The sequence below is a fragment of the Oncorhynchus gorbuscha genome, linkage group LG15 (genome assembly GCF_021184085.1).
Source record: "Oncorhynchus gorbuscha isolate QuinsamMale2020 ecotype Even-year linkage group LG15, OgorEven_v1.0, whole genome shotgun sequence".
Classification (NCBI taxonomy): Eukaryota; Metazoa; Chordata; class Actinopteri; order Salmoniformes; family Salmonidae; genus Oncorhynchus; species Oncorhynchus gorbuscha.
Window position 1 is genome coordinate 57,724,688 of NC_060187.1, and position 16,627 is coordinate 57,741,314.

General features: G+C 43.8%; 1 protein-coding gene across 1 annotated transcript; it reads right to left on the reverse strand.

Annotated features, from left to right (window-relative positions):
- Window positions 1-256: 256 nt before the first annotated feature.
- On the reverse strand, window positions 257-13,374 carry LOC123998338 (protein lin-28 homolog A-like). Its single transcript, XM_046303459.1, has 4 exons — window positions 13,344-13,374; window positions 12,353-12,525; window positions 5,323-5,507; window positions 257-1,435 (listed from the first exon to the last, which is right to left on the reverse strand). The coding sequence occupies exons 1-4, from the start codon at window positions 13,372-13,374 to the stop codon at window positions 1,216-1,218; spliced, it is 609 nt and encodes a 202-aa protein (XP_046159415.1). The 3' UTR covers window positions 257-1,215.
- Window positions 13,375-16,627: the final 3,253 nt, after the last annotated feature.

A 16,627-nucleotide genomic window follows, 5' to 3' on the forward strand; every position in this document is an offset into this window, starting at 1 on the left:
CAAATCTTGCATCTGATTTCTACATGGTAAATTACTTATGTTTGAAACATTTCATAGGTATTGGTGTGATTACTGGAGTCAGTGACTCAATTCCAAATGCATGTAGTCTAAGCAGAGGATGATCAAGTTGATTATACAGATGTAAGATCTTAATTTAAGGCGGTTTGCTACTGCAGGAAAATAATTCTGCAGCAACAGGAAATGTGATTTATTATGTGGATTAAAAATGAATTGACATGTTTTTATAAGGGTTGATACATTTTTCTTTAGGGCAAATGAAGTCTGACATTTTCAAGTGGAAATTACAAACTTTAGAATCCTTAAATGCACTACAAGCTGCATTTCCTGCTGTGCTGGAACATTCTCAGCAACAAAAGAGTGATCAAATTAAGATCCTACATCTGTAGGGTTTAAGTCTCTGGTTGTAATGTAGCAGCAGCAGATCAGACATGTACCATGAGGGAGACTGAGTACCTAAGAGACAGCATTGTGCCGGCCCAACATAAAGAAATGACGCAACAACAACAACCAGAAGCTGGCCATAGAAGTCATACTATTTGGTTTGACATTCATTTGTCCCCAGGACATCTGGATGGTCACTTACAATATTGGCAGCCACCAATACATTGCCTCTAGCTATTACCCAATACCCTGTCGGTTCATATGTACCCATCCATTACCACCCATGAGACTAACATTCATTTGCAGAGGTGTAGTGTCACAACTCTTTCTTTGTCGGATATAGTGGGGTGTAACAATCAGGAAAGTCAAGAAGTTGTAAGGCAGCAAAAGTGTGTAGCTATCTACTTGACACTGTGATTTTAAGCTTCCTGGTGAGTTTGGTATAGTAGCATGCCAGTGTGATTGGCATGGTTTCTCATTATCTGCTCTGTAAAAAAAATAAACAACTTTCTATTCTATAAAGACATCAAAGTAATATGTGATGTGCCATTACAAGTTTAAACCCCTCATTAGCGGTTCCATACATTTTTACAAATATTTCCTGAGTGCGATAATAATACAGCTGTATTTGTGAGTGTTACACTAAAAAAGATTAACTTCAGTACATTCTTCATGATCGTTTTGTTTACAAAAACCTGAGGTAGTTCCAAAAGCATCTTATATAGTTGAAAGGAAACTTAGCGGCCATCTTTCCAGTAAAGCAGTTTGATTGGCTTCTGTGCTTCCCCCAGCTTCCATCCTGCGTCTCCTCGTTCAATCAGAGCTCACGGGGGACGGGGGCGAGTGGCCGTGTTCCTCCTCGTCTCCTTTCAAGGAGGAGGGCTTTCCCTGAGAACGTGGCGAGGACTGCTGTGCTTTGATTGGGCAGTTGGCGACCATGTGGGCAATGCTCTGGCAGAAATGGCACTTCTTAGGCTGGGGTGGCAACTTGCACTCCTTAGCATGGTGGTCCAGGCCTCCACAGTTGTAGCACCTAAAAAACAAGATGGCGTGTTTGACATTGAAGACACTGCACAGAAGCACTGATCTGCAAATCACCTTGCATCTCAAATAACTACTCATTATGTGATGGTCAGCAATTCTGAACCTCGCCTTGCTCAAACTGATCCCCTCAACCAAGCTGATAAATGTAGGACTGGGCTATATGTATCAAGCGTTGCAGATTAGGGGTGCTGATTTAGGATCAGTTTAGCATTTATATCACAATGAATAGGATTGTATGGACAGTGAGGACCTGATCCTACAGATGTAGGATCTTCATTTGATCACCCTGTTACAGGAGAACTTTCCTGCAATGTAAAAAACTGTTTTGAGTATTTGAGGTTTAAAAAGGCTTCTGAAGTTTGTCATTTCCAGTTTGAAATTTCAGACTTTGATTTTCCCTTAAGAAAAATGTATATCAACACCTTCAAAAATGTCCAGTAATTGTAATCAAACTTTAACTAGGCAAGTCAGTTGAGAACAAATTCTTATTTACAATGACAGCCTACCACAGACAACGCTGGGACAATTGTGCGCCACCCTTTGGGACTCCCAATCACGGCCAGATGTGATAGACTGAATTTGAACCAGGGACTGTAGCGACACCACATGTACTGAGATGCAGCGCCTTTGACCGCTGCGCCACTCGGGAGCCCTTGCTGCAGGATTATTTTCCTGCATAAGCACACTGGTTCAAATTAAGATCCTACATTTGATAGGAGCGTTGGGCCAGTAACCAAAGGGTTAGTGGATCAAGGTAAAAATCTGTCGTTCTGCCCCTGAGCAATGACGTGGATATCGATTAAGGCAGCCCCCCCCCCCTCTCTGAGTCAGAGGGGTTGAGTTAAATGCGTTAGACATATTTCAGTTGAATGCATTCAGTTGTACCTGACTAGGCATCCCTCCTTTCCCTACATATGCCCCCTGATCTTGTATTGAGTGGAATGCGCTGTCACCTGCAATCCACAAGAGGGAAGCATATGCCAGTTAGACTAGTGCTGCAGCAGCCAAATAAGAACTCTGGCCAGTTCCATGCAGTGGCTTATTTATTTATTGTATTTATTTAACTACGCAAGTCAGTTAAGAACAAATTCTTATTTACAATGACGGCCTACCCCGGCCAAACCCTAACGATGCTGGGCCAATTGTGCACCGCTCTATGGGACTCCCAATCATGATACAGCCTGGAATCGGACCAGGGTCTGTAGTGACGCCTCTAGCACTGCCTATGGCCATCCTTTTCATGTGAACCGGGTTAAAGGTGGGTTAAAAAGTGCAAATGATCTTTGTTCTACCCCATGTGCAAATGCAAATTGAACATAACAGCATGCAACTCTTTTCTACAGGACGTACGCTATTTATAAAAGCATGTTCTGTCTGTATGTTTCAGTAGGCTATTTGTTACTTTGAATAGTCGCATCTACAAATGAACAAAATGAATCACCCTTTTCATTCTTTGTCCACTGTACTTTGCGGCAATGAGGTCTTTTTAGCTACATCAATTATATTCCTTCGCCATTGAACATACACAGAGTATCACAGTCCACGCAGAAGGGTTAGGGTCAATGGTAGCCTTAAGAGTAGCCGTCCTTTGATAGCTGGTTTAAACAGGACCTGTAGAATAGCCACGCGTCCAGGGGTGGCTGACAGATGGGCAGTGGCATTGGGGCTGTCACCGCTGCTTGTGCCACTGAGGAGCTATTAAGGACCCCCTTCCTCCAATGATGTAGATGAGGCTTGGTCAGGGGAGGCTCAAGGAGGTCAGTTGCTTCTTTGTACCACTGGCCGTTGGGTTGGTGTCAAGGCCCAACTGTCTCAACATCGATTATGGAGCGCGTGCCGGAAAGGGGAAGTGGTCCTTTGTCTAAAAAGCCACAGCAATGATCTCCCAACTCTGACCCCCGCAGTCCTCTCTAACCCCCGCAACCCTAACCCCCTATATTTTAGCCAAACGCGGCTGCCATGGTTACCGTGACCTCTAACCCCCTCTCGGGCGCCTACATCTGTTATCAATTAAATGGACAGGGTTTTTCTTCCCTCCCTGCATCATATATACCTACTAAATGCGTCAGCATGCTTCAGTTCGGCTGGCAACCAGCCAAAGTCGGCTTGGCGAACCGAACACGTGTGCTCGCATACTACCTTGAAATACCTTCGCTTGAAAACAATGTAATGGCAATAGTACTGTTTGTCCATTTTGAGTCACCGTAGCCAGTACACTTCTTCAAATAGTCCATATTAATCTAAGATAACGCAAGAAATCTGACATTGATTTGGACATTTTTGCAGAGGAGATCTTAGTCGTGCAATTTTACATCCAACTAAGATGTTTGGTATAGTATTTCTCAAGAATAAAAAAATGTGCATGAAAACGAGTCGTCTCTTGTTGAATGACAACAAAGGCTTTACTGATGAATCCTTACTGTTGACCAATCACCGATGAAGGGGCTTAGATTTCGGCTACTGACTTCAGCTTGTCTCAAGAAAACATTTCGTACAACCGAAAAAAAACCTTACCGAAGTCCAAAATGAACAAAGAAGTCACGAAATGTCGTCACAATATATGCACGAACTCTTCCGAACTGTTTCGGCTCGGAAGCCTTAAGATGGAATCAGAAAATAAATTGTGGCTGATTTGGGCCATATTTTAAGAAATATGGAGAGTCCAGATAACACTGGGGAAACGAGTGCCAGGGTCCTCTGTTTCTAATCCCATGCAAACACCGCCACCTAAATAAAGAATATTAAATATGCAATTGACAAAAATCATTTAGAATCTTAGACCTATGTACAGACTACTCTTCAAGACATAAAACAGTTGATCTTATTCTCCATTGAAAATGTTGGGAGTTGGCCCCATATGATTCCTCTTATGAGGACCAGCATAGTCTTGGGAGAGTGAATCGTGCGCCACAGGCCTCCCAGGACTCTTTGAGGCCGTAACAATCTCCATTCTCACCCTGACTATACTCTGGGCCTAATCACAACTGGCAGGGGACCACATTGATACCCCTCTCTAACCCATCACAATATCCACAACGGACAAAGGACCCACAATGTTGGCCCGCCTCTTACTTTTACTTTACGGTGAGAAAAAGTGAAGGGATTTGTGCATTTTAAATGGATGCATTATGCAAGTAGTGGGGTATGGAAACTTTTGCATAGAAAACCTAGAACTAGTAATGGTTATTCTACAGGGACAAGCCCAAACAACTCGTGTTTTTGTAAATTGGTCTTATAACATTAGTAATATTTCTTTCATCAAACACTTGCCAACTTAAATAAAGCTTCTTTTTTTATAAATAAAAACACCTCGAATTAAATGTGTAATATCTTACTAGTTCTAAACTGTAATGACAGGATAATTATAATCCACATCTACAGTGATTCAGAAACATTCATGTTACCAGTTTAGGTTACCACCACAAAAACACATTCTGTGGAAGAGGTTGGGAAAAGGTTTTCCAAGAGATAACCACTGTGTGTAACTCCACAAGGGACGTCCAGAATGAAACAGCTATTGATCCAGGTCATACGTCAAGCCTGCCCGTGTGACCCTAACCACAGCCAGGGGTCAAGGAAAAGAAGAAGAGGCCAGAATGGGATAAAACTGAAACACCATTTTGAATCATATCCAAAATGGATGGACCATTGCAGATGTGAGATCCAACCACAATTAAGAAAATACTCTGGGCCACCGTCTTTTGAGTATGTTAGAACCCTACTATGGTACACATAGATGTGGTATGTGTGTAAGATTAATATATACATTGTTGCTTATCTGATCATATTTTTCTGTTTCAGTGTGTACAGTTTAGTGTATACCTAATCCCCATTCGATGTACAGACAGAGTGTGCATATACAAGGCAGGCACTCACCTATCTCCTTTGGAGCGGCGTTTCTGGATGCTCTTGCCTTTGGGTCTCCTCTCGCTGCCCACACAGTGTGTGCCCTCTGGCCCAGTGACTCTCTGGGACTCCAGGCCTTTGGCTGACTTCTTGAAAGTGAACTCGACCGCCTCGCTCTCCTTCAAGCTGCGGAAGCCCTCCATGTGCAGCTTACTCTGGATGGGAGAGAAAGACAGGAGAGAAACCGTCAGAATAGTGTTAGCAGTTTCACCTTCATTCCTGTGCCCCTTTCCAAATGAATCTCAGAGTAGGAGTGCTGATCTAGGATCAGCTCCCCCTGCCAATATAATTCTATTCATTATGATTTAAAAGGAAAAAACTATCCTTTATTAGCAGTCCTACTTTGAGACTCTTGCGAACACGGCCCTGTAACCTTTTAGAGGCCATATCAAATATCACATTTTGAACACTTTCCAAGGGGCATTTCAAACATATCTTGGAGGATTTGTTTAGTCGTTACACATTCTTACGAACAGATCTTAAGAACTGAAGTCTTGCTGCGTGATATGTTCCAAATCAACGGTGACGCAATCACAAAAGCTTACAGCATCAGCTAACAAATCAACTAATAGTCAGCCAACGGAGACGCTGAGGAGTGACCCCCTGTGAACACCATGCTATCTTCAACCTTTTTGGACAGAGATAGGAGCTACCTGGCATCTGTCCTAAGTCTCCTGACTGTTGATCATTCTGTCTCACCTCATAAATAAACTACAAAGCCTCTTATTGTCAGACAGACTATTTGTCAGACAGACCCCCCCCCCCCACACACACACACACTAGTCTGCATTGGTCTGTTGCCCAACACCGTGAGACTCCTGTGTTCGAGTGGTAAACCTGATGTGATAACCTTCACCCATCCCCCTCTGCCAAAGGACCTGCATTCCGCACAACTACGTCCCCTACCCCCAACCTCTCTTCCCAACTACATCACAAAGGACCACTAACACACTAACCACCACTGCAGGATTCTTGCTGGGAGGGATAGGGTTGGGGGTGGGGTGGGTCAGGGAGACATTCCTTGGATGGTTGTTTGGCAGAGAGATACACAGATAAATTGAGAATTAACACATTCACACTCCAAATGATGGGTACCTGCATGCTTTGATTCAATAATTGATTGATTGTTTCACTAAAATGTGATACATTTAGGATGGAATCAATACACTCAAAGCCTGAAAGCATTCCACGGCTCAAGAGTAGGGACACAATCAGCACCATGATCCTAAGATTAACTCTAAAGACTATGCTAACATCAAACCAGGTTTCGTGTACCTAAGGGCAGACAACAGAAAACGTTATGAAGTGGAAAACTGAAATAGTCCCATTCTGTTTCATTGGTGACAAATTAATATGACCCAGTACTTTAGCTACAGTATCCTACAATTTTTTCCCAGATCCCATTCTGCTGCCTTCACCTCAGTTGACCCAGGCAGCTCTGTTCCGCAGAGAGACGTTCAGCCATGAGATAAAAACAGCCTTGGAGAAGGGGAAAATGAGGGAGGAAGTGATGAAGAAATGGAGGGAGGAAAGGGAGGCTATGAAAAAGGGGAACGTGCTGTGCATTAAGGGATCATGCCAGAGGCAGCCTGGGTAAAACAAGAACCATCCAAAATAGCTTTTGGATTGGTGGTATGCTATATCTGCAACCGGGCAGCAGACATTGTTGATTTTGATATGATTAGCAATGAAGTTTCAACTAACCTTTGAGAACTTCACCATTATAGGGTGATCAATATTGTGCTGCAAACCGAATTCCACAACTGCAGAGCCAAAAACCCAATTGTTTCTCTCGTGCTCAGGTCGGCGTCAGGACCAGACTGACGGCCATGCCGCCTCATTTTGGCATTTCCTAGGCACCAAGTGCCATTTGTCTCGGTTCCTGGACCCAATTTAGGAGCGGAAAGACATCAGCCATGCTCACCACAGAGGGTTTCCTCTCCTGAAATGTCAATGGCTGCCATTGTCAGACTGGGACGATCTTAGATTATTTGAGGAAATCTTAAGGATATATTTAAAGACCAGGGGGTGGGATTCCCAGACCCAGAATGAGCCTAGTCCTGGACTAAAAAGCGAGCTCAATCATTGAAGATGCTTTTTAGTCCAGGAACTAGGATTCATCTGTGAATGGGAAACTGCCACTATCTGATTTATCCTTCTTTGACAGCCTTCTCTGCATATTGCTTCAAATATCAACAACACTGTGTGTGTGTAACTGTTAGGCTTGAAAAGAAAAGCATAAAAAATGATGTGCCATAGAGTGTATTTGAACCAGGACACTAATTCAGATACAAGCCACATGGCCTACAAAGAACTGCATCTATTGTGTAATGAAAACTAGCAATGCAATAGCATCTAGCATTACATTAAAGTTAACCGTTCCTTAATACTCTAATGGTCACTGATGAGCATCGACTGCAGATCTGGGACACACGATGGGTCATTCATAACTCCATTTGGGTGACAAAAGTGCTGAGTTGAAAAGCTGCTCCATTGAACATTGGCCCCAGAGACCGTTAACTCACTTCCCCTCACATGTGTGACCTCCCCCGCTCCAGGTCCATCCATACCCACCCCCAACACAGAGAACATACCATGTGGAAAGAGAAAGGAGACTCCTAGTATGGCCTTAAACCCCACCAACCTGGTGAAGTGCATTGGAGGGCGATATGAAGCTCTACTGTAGGCTATTTCCATACTAGCTTGAAGAAAACAGAGTGGGGTAGATGAATGAAGACATACGAGGAGGAGAGAGAAAGAGGACAATGGGAAGGGATTGCTGCTAGGACAAAGTGGGGCTGAGGGGCTCGGTCACGGCCGAGAGGAGCATGCTTCATTGGGATGCGTGGTCCTATTGTTCACCTGCACACAATGGCCAGAAGGACCCGGGAGTTCATGTTCTCTTCCTGACATGCAGCGACTTATTTCGGGGCCAAAGCCCCATTGCCATAATGCACCGTAGCCATAACGTCCATCGTGGATGAACATTGAACACACATGATCTCGCCTTCCTAACAATGGCTTGCAGGGTTGGGGTCACTTCCATTTCAATTCAAAAAGTAAACTGTAATTCTAATTTTGAATTTTTCAAGCATTGAGGAAAATTGGAATTGGAATTTCAGTTTGCTTCCTGAATTCAAATGAAATGTAATTGACCCAAACCCTGATGGCTAGGGGAGGAAGTCAGTGGAGAAGTCACTATGTAAGATGTCAAAGGACAGGGTTCAGGAGGACACTGTCCCAGTTACATTGTTAACAGATATTGTTCACTTGTTCAAACATATGCTTTAAAAGGCTTGGACTCTAGAGTGGCGGCACTAGAAGAGGGATGTCTGCATTCTGGGAAGAATGAAATAAGTATTTAGTCATACAAATTACTTATTGAGAAATAGATTCATATTAAAGAAAGGTTGTCAGGAAAAAAATCATTCATTTGGAGTGTGATTGTAGTCCTGGCCATTTCAACAGATCAAAAGTTCAAATAGCTGAAATAAATGGTCTAAAAAATAAATGGTCTAAAAAGCAGCGGTTCTGAAAAGGAGGAAAGAGTTATAATTACATGTAATGGCTCAGATACACAAATAGCGTTTGCTGGCCAAGAGGACTTAGCACTTCTGAATGTAATTTGGGAAGCGAGCGTGCACTGATTTTACATGTAGAATCGGAGGAGAAACATTGTCAGTCAGAAGTCTACAGCTGACGGTTCCTAAAACACTGCGTGCTGTCGGCTGTCGGCAAAGCTCGATCCACCTTCGACGCAATGTGTGCGAGCCTTAAAGGGCTCTGGACAGTCGAAAACAAACAGAACTGGCGGAGAACCGTTTGCATCACCTTCTAAAAGTGTGTCCGCACAAATGTATAATACAGTGCATTCAGAAAGTATTCAGAACCCTTGACTTTTACGACATTTGTTACATTACAACCTTATTCAAAACAGATGTAATACTTTTTTTCTCTCATTAATCTACACACAGTACAGGTTTTTAGAAATGTTTGTAAATGTTACTCAGTACCTTGTTGAAGCACATTTGTCAGTGATTACAGCCTTAAGCCTTCTTGGGTACGACGCTACAAGCTTGGCACACCTGTATTTGGGGAGTTTCTCCCATTCTTCTCTGCAGATCCTCTCAAGCTCTGTCAGGTTGGATGGGGAGTGTCGCTGCACAGCTATTTTCAGGTCTCTCCAGAGATTTTTGATCGGGTTCAAGTCCAGGCTCTGGATGGGCCAATCAAGGACATTCAGTAACTTGTCCCGAAGCCACTCCTGCATTGTCATGGCTGTGTGCTTATGGACGTTGTCCTGTTGGAAGGTGAACCTTCGGCCCAGCCTGAGGGCCTGAGCACCCAGGAGCAGGTTTTCATCTTTTTGGGATGGTGCCAGGTTTCCTCGAGACACTTGGCATTCAGGCCAAATAGTACAATCTTGGTTTCATCAGACCACAGAATCTTGTTTCTCCTGGTCTGAGAGTCTTTAGGTGCCTTTTGGCAAATTCCAAGCGGGCTGTCATGTGCCTTTTACTGAGGAGTGGCTTCTGTCTGGCCACTATACTATAAAGGCCTGATTGGTGAAATGCTGCAGAGATGGTTGTCCTTCTGGAAGGTTCTCCCATCTCCAGAGAGGAACTCTGGAGCCCTGTCAGAGTGACCATCAGGTTCTTGGTCATCTCCCTGACCAAGGCCCTTCTCCACTGAATGCTCAGTTTGGCCGGGTGGCCAGCTCTAGGAAGAGTCTTGCTGGTTCCAAACTTCTTCCATTTAAGAAAAAAAAATTTTTGTTACCCTTCCCAGATCTGTGTCTCAACACAATCCTGTCTCAGAGCTCTATGTACAATTTCTTTAACCTCAGGGCTTGGTTTTTGCTCTAATGTGTACTGTCAACTTTGGGACATTATATAGACAGGTGTGTGTCTATTAAAATCATGTCCAATCAATTGAATTTACCACAGGTGGACTCCAATCAAGTTGTGAAAACATCTCAAGGATGACCAACGGAAACAGGATGCACCTGAGCTCAATTTCAAGTCGCATAGCAAAGGGTCTGAATACTTATGTAAATATAGTATTTCTGTTTAAAAATATATATATTTTAGTATATTTGCACACAAAAAAATCTAAAAACATGAATACATTTGTATTTAAAAACATTTTTATAAATATAAATGAGCAAACATTTCTAAAAACCTGTCTTTGCTTTGTCATTATTGGGTATTGTGTGTAGATTGATGAGGAAAATGTTTTATTAAATCAATATTTGAATAAGGCTGTAAATAACAAAATGTGGAAAAAGTCAAGGGGTGTGAATACTTTCCGAATGCACTGTATAGTGTAGAGAATCATTGTAACATCTAAAATGCTGTGAAATATATTTTCCATAACCCAAAATATTGTATTTTCAGCTGTTTGAAGCTGGTGTACAAAACTGAAAGTAAAATGATGCAAAAACATGGGAATAGAAATAGTGCACATAGAACTGATCTACTGCTTCTTAGAGTTGCTTTTAATGAGAATGACAGATCTTTATCTCACACTTCTATGTGAATTTGGTCAGGTTAAATGTTAAACCCAGCCATGTAAGGCAAAGGTGTGTCCAGACCGAGCCAATGGCGAGCAAATATCTCTACTTGGCAGTGTGCCAAACCGACATTATTTGTCTTTTTTACCTGAACATGCAAACACCATCAGATATAATTCATAGCAAGCAGTGCACTAGAATGATATTCAGATGAACTGGAATGACATTCACTCTCATGGGATTGGTCGCCAAAATTAACCAACTGAAAGCCACAAGTATGAATGCATTGAGGCATATGTCACTGTGCTTCTATGGCTATATGCACTATGCTACTGCCTTCTTCATTTGTTCATTTAGCAAACAAGACAGCCCATAATACAGTGCCTTTATCAGTCAATAGGCTGCCGAGTGACGCAGCGTTCTAAGGCACTGCATCTCAGAAAGGTAGGGGTCAAAATGATGAATTGGGAATAATGATGAGTGAGAAAGTTACAGAGGATCAAAGATCATAAACCCCAAGACATGATAACCTCTCACTATTACCAATAACAGGGGAGGTTAGAATGTCTTGGGGGTATGATCTTTGACCCTCTGAATCACAACAAAAACGAACTGCAAATGCATCCAACAAGTTTGTAGAGTCACACGCTTGATGTAGTCATTGAGTGCTAGGGATATGGGGCCAAATACTAATCCTTTGACTACATTATTTATAAGAATCTTTAGGGGTGTCAATTATTTTGACTTGATAAAGTAAACTTTTTAAAAACCTTTATTTAACCAGGCAAGTCAGTTAAGACCAAATGCTTATTTACAATGATGCCCTAAACCTGCCAAACCCAGACGATGCTGGGCCAATTGTGTGCTGCCTATGGACTCCCAATCACAGCCAGTGATTACAGCCTGGATTTGTACCAGGGTGTCTGTAGTGTCTTAGACTGCTGTGCCACTCAGCTTAGCTCTTTCCTTGTTTTTCCTCACACATTAATAACCCTTGGGTAGAAAACAGGAGAAATGGTTGCAAAACCTTCACTATTTTATTAGGCAAGTCAGTTAAGAACAAGTTCTTGGCAACTCGGGGATTCGATCTAGCAACCATTTGGTTACTGGCCCAATGAGCTAACCACTATGCTACCTGCCATCACCCAAACCAATTTGGTCAATAACAAATAATATATATTTCTCTGAACAATTGTATTAGAATAAAATAACATACTTTCCGTTCTATTTTTTTTGCATACAATTATTTATTTTATGCAGTTATTATTGCTCATCTTCCTCTTTATCAAGGGTGTCCGTGATTTTGGACGCCACTGTACATGACCACGAGGTCACATGGTAAGCCAGCAACGCATGCTCGTTTGAGAAGGAAAACTGCCTGAATATGTTATTCTGTGTCAAGGTATAGTGGACCACCATTCACCACATATTTGGTGTGAGAAGTAGAAGGTAAATCAGTTTATTTGAAAACCAAGGCGCCCCTCTTACCTGATGGACGAACACATCGACCGGAGACTCGAGCGGGACCCCCTCTCGGTTGGTCATGGACAAAAACCCAAAGCCCATGCGCACGTTGAACCATTTACATACGCCGACACCGTGGAAAGATTCCGAGTCCTCCTCCGTGCTTGGTCCTTCATCCTCTTCGGTCTTGCAGACTCCTGTAATTTCGAACAATATGTTAAAAAACATTCGTTTGACTATTTACCACAACACAAGAAAGGAGTATGCGCGTAAAATTGCCATTCAGCTTGGTTCTTTCCTTGCGCATCCATAACCCTTAGGTAGAAAACGGGGAGAAATCGTTGCAAAAACCGATCGATATGTTACGATTTCATTTGATCAGTAACCAATCATATCCATAGGCCTAAATATAGACCTATCTACAAATAATTTCAATACATAAACAACAATATTGTATGGGTCCATAATGACAATTATCTATAGGTCTAACTCTGGCTAGAATTATTTGTTATTCTCCCATCTTATATTTCAATCTTTCACACTTAGGATCTATATATTTCACACTCATAGTGAGTATATATTAAGTGTACTCGTATGTGAAGAAACAACACAGGCCAACACGAAACGAATTACGAAACCTAATATATCACTTAAATGGCTAGTCTATGTTGAACTGAATCTCATGGACCTCTTGTTAGCTGCGTTTGTGCGACAGAAAAAAAAGTTACTTGTAAAAATAAAACAAATTCATTTTCATTTACAAGACTACATTTGTAAATTCGTCTACAAAAAGAAACATTTACATTTATCAAGTGCCTACATTATCAACAACACGATAACTTGAGTCGGGTTAGCCCATGGCGAACAAAATAAAGCATGTTTTGTTATTGACTAGGCAATTTAAAAAGGAAAATATTTCCATACTGTACACAATTGTACATTCGTAATTCATTCTATATCTCTTTAGAGACAGAGACTACATTAAACACAATATATCGTTAGATTTGTACTCAACCTCGGAATTCCTGGTTAGAGACAGAACCCATCTTGCCAATTCACGCCTTGAGTCAAAGGAAGCACCCAAGTTAATGTAGGGTATCCTTTTCCCCTTCCGAGCAGCGTAATGCCCACGGTTTCTCACATTCATGCCAAATGCGCTGTAAAGCAAAAGCTCAACTTCGGGGGGAAAGTGGGAGGGCGAAATTAACAAAAGGGTCTGGCAACGTATTGCCCCAAACAATGAGGGGTGGGGGTCACAGGGAAGAATTTGTAGAAGAATTACCCAAGATCTAAAAGACAATGCAAGGTAACCCAGCCCCCCAAACCTCTTCATCTATGACCATCAGAGAGATTCCTTAGCTTTATAGCTCAATACAAATAACCAATCAAAGCGTTTTAGTCCAAATTATTGGCCTACCTTCTGCCATGTTCGGTCCCGCTTGTCTTTAGCCTATATCAGTCCCTGTCCCCCCTGTGTTTTTGCCTGGACGTCTCGGGCCCCGCTCCGCGTTGGATCACGTCTTTATTCCTCCCCTGGTCAGTTTTCACACTTGGTCAATATAGAAAGGACCAGGGAGCATCTTCCTACCACCAACCAACCCCATCGGTCATGTCCACGTGATTCCCAATTAGCCTACATGATTAATTGCACGTTCCTGATCTTGGAGGGCCCCACATATGTTGAGTGACCAATCACAATTCATAGAGACCACCGCACCACTGCTTATCAAGGCGCTAGCCCTGAGCCCCCCCATGTAGGATATCCTTTTTCCCTTCCGAGCAGCGTAATGCCCACGGTTTCCCACATTCATGCCAAATGCGCTGTAAAGCAAAAGCTCAACTTCGGGGGGAAAGGGGAGGGCGAAATTAACAAAAGGGTCTGACAACTTATTGCCCCAAACAATGAGGAGTGGGGGTCACAGGGAAGAATTTGTAGAAGAATTACCCAAGATCTAAAAGACAATGCAAGGTAACCCAGCCCCCTAAACCTCTTCATCTATTGCCATCAGAGAGACTCCTTGGCTTTACAGCGTCAAACCAAATAACCAATCAAAGCGTTTTAGTCCAAATTATTGGCCTACCATCTGCCATGTTCAGTCCCGCTTGTCTTTAGTCTATATCAGTCCCTGTCCCACCCTGTGTTTTTGCCTGGACTTCTCGGGCCCCGCTCCGAGTTGAATCACGTCTTTTTTTCCCCTGGTCAGTTTTCACACTTGGTCAATATAGAAAAGACCAGGAAGCATCTTCTTCCTACCACCAACCAACTCCAACCTTCTCGGTCATGTCCACGTGATTCCCAATTAGCCTACATGATTAATTACACGTTCCTGATATTGGAGGGCCCCACATATGTCGAGTGACCAATCACAATTCCGAAAGACCACCGCAGAGTTGCTTATTCAGAGAGACCACCGCACCACTGCTTTATCACGGCGCTAGCCCTGAGCCCCCACCCCCACCCCCCCACCTCTCTCCTGAGTGTGAATTCGACCCCACACAGCCTAATAAAATACAACGCAAATGGTTAGAGAAAACTGCAACCCCACCATACAACATTACATCCGAACATGGCCCATATTTGGGAGTTGTTGAATTTATCATGTATAAATCAAATGTGTGCGTAATTTATGTTAAATAAATATCCCTTAAACAAGAGAGGATGTAATAGGCTATTCTAAACAACTCCATGTTATAACTAGGCCATATTTCGCTTTCGAAATTGGGTGACGAAATGAGGTGTAACGTGATTGATTAACGTGATCCAGACCATTTCCGGAGACCTTCTCCCTTACCTCACCTCGCTCATCAACTTATCCCTGACCGCTGGCTACGTCCCTTCCGTCTTCAAGAGAGCGAGAGTTGCACCCCTTCTGAAAAAACCTACACTCGATCCCTCCGATGTCAACAACTACAGACCAGTATCCCCTTCTTTCTTTTCTCTCCAAAACTCTTGAACGTGCCGTCCTTGGTCAGCTCTCCCGCTATCTCTCTCAGAATGACCTTCTTGATCCAAATCAGTCAGGTTTCAAGACTAGTCATTCAACTGAGACTGCTCTTCTCTGTATCACGGAGGCGCTCCGCACCGCTAAAGCTAACTCTCTCTCCTCTGCTCTCATCCTTCTAGACCTATCGGCTGCCTTCGATACTGTGAACCATCAGATCCTCCTCTCCACCCTCTCCGAGTTGGGCATCTCCGGCGCGGCCCACGCTTGGATTGCGTCCTACCTGACAGGTCGCTCCTACCAGGTGGCGTGGCGAGAATCTGTCTCCTCACCACGCGCTCTCACCACTGGTGTCCCCCAGGGCTCTGTTCTAGGCCCTCTCCTATTCTCGCTATACACCAAGTCACTTGGCTCTGTCATAACCTCACATGGTCTCTCCTATCATTGCTATGCAGACGACACACAATTAATCTTCTCCTTTCCCCCTTCTGATGACCAGGTGGCGAATCGCATCTCTGCATGTCTGGCAGACATATCAGTGTGGATGACGGAATCACCACCTCAAGCTGAACTTCGGCAAGACGGAGCTGCTCTTCCTCCCGGGGAAGGACTGCCCGTTCCATGATCTCGCCATCACGGTTGACAACTCCATTGTGTCCTCCTCCCAGAGCGTTAAGAACCTTGGCGTGATCCTGGACAACAAACTGTCGTTCTCAACTAACATCAAGGCGGTGGCCCGTTCCTGTAGGTTCATGCTCTACAACATCCGCAGAGTACGACCCTGCCTCACACAGGAAGCGGCGCAGGTCCTAATCCAGGCACTTGTCATCTCCCGTCTGGATTACTGCAACTCGCTGTTGGCTGGGCTCCCTGCCTCCCTGGCTCCCTGCCTGTGCCATTAAACCCCTACAACTCATCCAGAACGCCGCAGCCCGTCTAGTGTTCAACCTTCCCAAGTTCTCTCACGTCACCCCGCTCCTCCTCTCTCTCCACTGGCTTCCAGTTGAAGCTCGCATCCGCTACAAGACCATGGTGCTTGCCTACGGAGCTGTGAGGGGAACGGCACCTCAGTACCTCCAGGCTCTGATCAGGCCCTACACCCAAATAAGGGCACTGCGTTCATCCACCTCTGGCCTGCTCGCCTCCCTACCACTGAGGAAGTACAGTTCCCGCTCAGCTCAGTCAAAACTGTTCGCTGCTCTGGCTCCCCAATGGTGGAACAAACTCCCTCACGACGCCAGGACAGCGGAGTCAATCACCACCTTCCGGAGACACCTGAAACCCCACCTCTTTAAGGAATACCTAGGATAGGATAAAGTAATCCTTCTCACCCCCCCCCCCTTAAAATATTTAGATG

What these genes read in the sequence shown, in the direction of transcription:
- LOC123998338 (XM_046303459.1), bottom strand. Translation starts at nt 13,374, where the DNA reads ATGGGTTCTGTCTCTAACCAGGAATTCCGAG. An exon ending in CTCTAACCAGGAATTCCGAG is followed by an intron (nt 12,526 to 13,343) that starts GTTGAGTACAAA and finishes TCGAAATTACAG; the next exon opens with GAGTCTGCAAGACCGAAGAG. An exon ending in CGCCGCTCCAAAGGAGATAG is followed by an intron (nt 1,436 to 5,322) that starts GTGAGTGCCTGC and finishes CTTGTTTTTTAG; the next exon opens with GTGCTACAACTGTGGAGGCC.